Source organism: Vigna umbellata, chromosome 9, assembly GCF_029865625.1.
Source record: "Vigna umbellata cultivar VRB3 chromosome 9, Vumbellata_1.0, whole genome shotgun sequence".
Lineage (NCBI taxonomy): Eukaryota > Viridiplantae > Streptophyta > Magnoliopsida > Fabales > Fabaceae > Vigna > Vigna umbellata.
The window spans coordinates 30345459-30349948 of NC_142173.1; the positions used below are offsets into that span (position 1 = coordinate 30345459).

The following is a 4490-nucleotide window of genomic DNA, read 5'->3' on the forward strand; positions in this document are numbered from 1 at the left end:
TCTGTCAACACATTATAGGCCTTGATTCTCTTCTTCCTCTTGAGTTCTGGATCATTTGATGCAGTAAAACCACTTCCCTTCTGGGTCGGCCCATTAAAATTATATGAGTTGGACCGATCTCTGAAACCAAATTCAGTGTAAGAACAGGAGTATTCAGGAAAAGACTTGCTTTTCTCCATGAAAAAAACTTCTCTTTGATCTCTCAATGCATGAAACAGGAAATATTTGTATTACATAGGCAAAAATGGACAAGCTGGTAGAGGGTTTTTAGAGGGAAGAGCTACATCATGATCCTGTGTGGTGGCACCCCATGTGTGGGCTTTGAGAATCATGAGGGTCATTGGTAGTGTGGGAAGTGGGGCAGGCTTGTAGAAATAGGAGCTGCCACCATCTACACTAGTGATGACACAATATGAATTCTCATGGCCACCCTTTATAGTGGGGGGTCCCAAGTTTGTTGTTTTATTTAGTTTTTGATACCGAGATAAGGCACTAGGCTATGCTTTGAACAAATGCTGAATTGCCATTTGCAAGCTATTATACATTCACACATTTATTTTGTTTGGTCGCGCCAAACTTCTACTGTCCCAACCATTTCTTAATGAAAATAAAATACGACTCATCTCTCTCTTTATGTCAAAATCAGTGGCTTAGTGCTCTGTGGTCCCTCGACTTTCATGCAGATCAAAGATTGAAAAGATTATCTTCATCCGTTTGCTTTGGTTGAGAAATTATCTAATGCGATTATCATCTGCTGTGTATGATTGACCAGTTTAGTATCATTATTTTTTGCACAAATGGGACAAAACCATCTGTGCTCCACATTTTCTGATCAAATGTTTGATGAATTTCGCAAAGCCTTTCCATTCGGAATTATCCATTCAATTTTAAACAGCCAAATAATGGTTTGAACCCAAATAATTGAGGAAGTCGCATGGTTCTGCTGTCACATACGAAGTTGCATGCTCAAACCTCTACTTTCATTAATGAAATTGGATTTAGTAATACGTTATACACATAATACAAAGAGAAATCAGAATCTGTGTATGATTTGATTAGAGTAGACTTTTAGTGATTACAGATGTTAGAAAACTGAAAAATAAAGACTCTGATACACGGTAGACCCACATGTATTATGGTATGGGTACAAAATCAAGTGGCCTATAAAAGCTTTGGTTCTCCGTATTCTTATAGCCTCCAAAATATATTTATAGCTTCTGAATGAATCACTCGGTCGATTTGGTCTACTCAGCAAGCATCTTCATGAATCTTCTCAAGTTCAAGAGGAAAAGATTGCCAAAATGAAAGTATAATGCCCATAAAAGAAATAAAATTAAGTCAAATATATATATAGTCTGAATTCTTTGAGAATAGGCATCTTATCAATTTGCTGTTTTGAATCCAAAAGAAGAAAACCTGGCAAGCCTCTACCAAAACAGATGCCGAAAAGGGACCTTGCTTATTTCGGAATACCATAATGGCTAAGTCGATGGATCGTTTGAGCAACCTATGCATGAAGGTTTATGCTCCCCTCCTTTCCTTTTTTACCTTTAAGCCTATGCTAATGATTATTCTAATCTTCTGATTTTACATTAATGTAAGGGAATAAAATCCAATATTTTACATAGAATACCTATCTTACGTAAGTCTTGATTCTCATTTAATGTTAAAGGACGTGTTGTAGCCGTTGAAATAAAACATGTACTGGTATAGATCCAAGTGAAGACAATGAGGACACTCTTCCCAACGACGAATATTGTTCATGCTGAAAGCAAATTAACATGCAACTCATAATTAACTGGTTTTGCATTGACTAAAGTTGGGTGAGTGCATCTTCTCATCAACCTAAAGTTTATTACAGCAAGCAAAGCCAGCATCATGATGCTGATGCCAGAAGCATCTCTCCCTTGGCAATTCAGCATGCAGTACTAGTGATTTTTTTAACATAAATCCTGATATTTAATGACTCATAACAATGATTGGTCCACATTGCATTACTCTGTTACCTATTCTGATCCAATGATGATACGCCATTATTTCATTTTGTTTAGATTAAATTTAACTAGACTTTTCCCTTTTAGTTCTAGGCATGCAGATAAAGACTTCGCATGACACAAACTGTTCTTCGTATGGAGTGGAGTGAATATGTTGCAAACTGCAATCATGTTTTGCCAAGCGGCTTATCTCTTGCTCTTTTTTTTTTTCTTTTTTTCTTTACACTGTTATGATCATTTCATAAGGGTAAAACTATACATCAAATTAACTGTATATGATCATACACAATATGCTTATTGCAGAGTAATTTATACAAACATCTTGGTGTGAACTACGATCTTTCTTGAAAAACAGGCATTCTAATTGAAAGTAGAAGAGTAAAACATGATATTAGTTGTTAAAAATTGTAATCATTTTAATGTTTAAATATACGAAGAAAGAACTTTCTCAAAGAGTATAAACCTTTTTGTGAAAATAGAAAAGAAAGTGGGTTTGATTTAGATGAGAGAAAAAATTAAAAAAGTTTGAAAAAGTGAAAATAAATGAAGAATAATATTAAGGATGTCTAGTTCTTAGTCCCCCAATCTCCCTACAGTATCATTAAGTACCCTCATTCTTGTCTCTTTCGTTCTCTTCATTTCACTTTCCTTTATTCATTTCTTTTCCACCCAATTGCTACTTTCCTATTTTCATGCTACTTATCCCAACATGAATTTCCTTTAACCCAAGTCTCGTATAGTGCTTTCTTACCTAAGCTTTTTCTTCAACCTTTTCTCCATTCATTATCATTTTTTCTAAATTTGATTTGATATACCACTACACCCTGTCGTTTAATTCAACGAAATATAGCCTCACAAAAAAAAAATTCTGATATTAATATTTTTAATTGGGAAGTTCACTGATATTTCATTTGCAAACATTTCAATTTAAAATACATTGTGCAATTATTATAACAGTTAAAAAAAACTTATATATAAAATTAAATTATAGTATATAAAAAGGTAAAAATAGATAGAAGTTTAGTTTTTCTATATTGATTTAAATTTTGAGTTATTATTTTATTTTTACCGTCCAAAATTTTAGGCACTGTAATAGTGAATGTACGTATGTGAATCTAAAACATATTTTAAAAATATATGTAGTTTCTAGTATTGAACTAAAACATACAAACTATGCAAGTATAAAAACTAACTAAATAAATAATTAAATGTTTAAGGAGGGTTTATTTGCATTTTTTAAAATTTTCTATTTCACCTTTTAATTAAAAAAAACACATTAACTTGAATATACTTTCTTAATTCCTAATATTTATACAGAAAATAGTAATTTTTGGTATGTTTCTTGCATATATCTTAAAAAATAATGTTATATTTTTATAATTAAAAAGTGAAAAAGTGCAACCAAAAATTCCCTTTTCTTTCATCATGTACTGTATAAATGATAATAAAAGAATTGGGAGAATGATGTAAGAAAAGAAAAATAAAAGAGCATTTGCTTCCACTATTCTTTACTGATGCAAGGAAAGAAGCTTGGTGATCTGGACTCGTTGAAATCAGCTAATTAGAGCTAATTTGTGCGATGGATTGCTAACAATTTTTCCTCACAAAAAGACAGTAAGAAAAGAAGGGTATGTTCCCTTGGCTTATAATTTGTATATAAAAAACCGAAATTTCGTTTGGGTTAGGTATTTCTCTTTCTAATATAATAACAAATAAAAGTAATCTAAATAAATTAAGTTTCCATAATTTTTTTTATATATTCAATGTCTCATGTTTGATCTTTTAATTGAAAGAAAAGCTTAAAAGAGATAAAGAAAAAGAAGTGGGTAGAGAAGTAACTGTGATGAAGGGTTTGGAAAGGGATAGTTAGCTCCATGAGTGGTCTTGTGGTTGAAGTTTGAAGTATCGTCACGGCCCTGGAATTTGGTTGGCTTAAATCCATTTCTAGACTGTGGAATGACTGTGATTCTCTTTCTACTAATTAATGCCTGTCATAATCATCTTCAACCTCCCTGCATTCATTTTCTTCAATTCTATTCGAGTGTTTCATCCTACACCTCTAAGATCTCATCCTGCACTTTCAACAATTCTAATTTTATCTTTCTGACATCTCATCATCATCCTGCACCTCCAACTTTTTCAAAACTTTATTTTTAACTTTAATAAATATTTTTTCATTTTCTTTTCTTTTTTATTAAAAACAATCTTCACTACCTTAATAATAATTTAATTTAATTTATTTTAAAATTTAAATATTATTTAAAATAATTTTGTATTTTAATAATTATTAAAATATAATTTATATTATAATAATAATTATATTAAAACATAAAAATAAAATAATAAAAATAATAATAAAAATAGTAATAATAATAATAAATAATAATAAAAATAAATTTTAGTTAATATATTCAAATATTAAATTATAATAAATATTAAAAATAAATTAAATAATTATTAAATTTTAAATAAAAATAAAAATTTTAAAAAGCTTAT

General features: G+C 30.4%; 1 protein-coding gene across 1 annotated transcript; it reads right to left on the reverse strand.

The window, feature by feature from the left end:
* Positions 1–5: 5 nt before the first annotated feature.
* LOC148193168 (uncharacterized) lies at positions 6–416 on the reverse strand (the record flags this gene model as incomplete). The annotated part of the gene is made up of 1 exon (XM_088099371.1): positions 6–416. A coding segment is annotated over exon 1 (174 nt), but the record flags the coding sequence as incomplete, so codon positions are not given.
* Between the last annotated feature and the right edge of the window lie 4074 nt (positions 417–4490).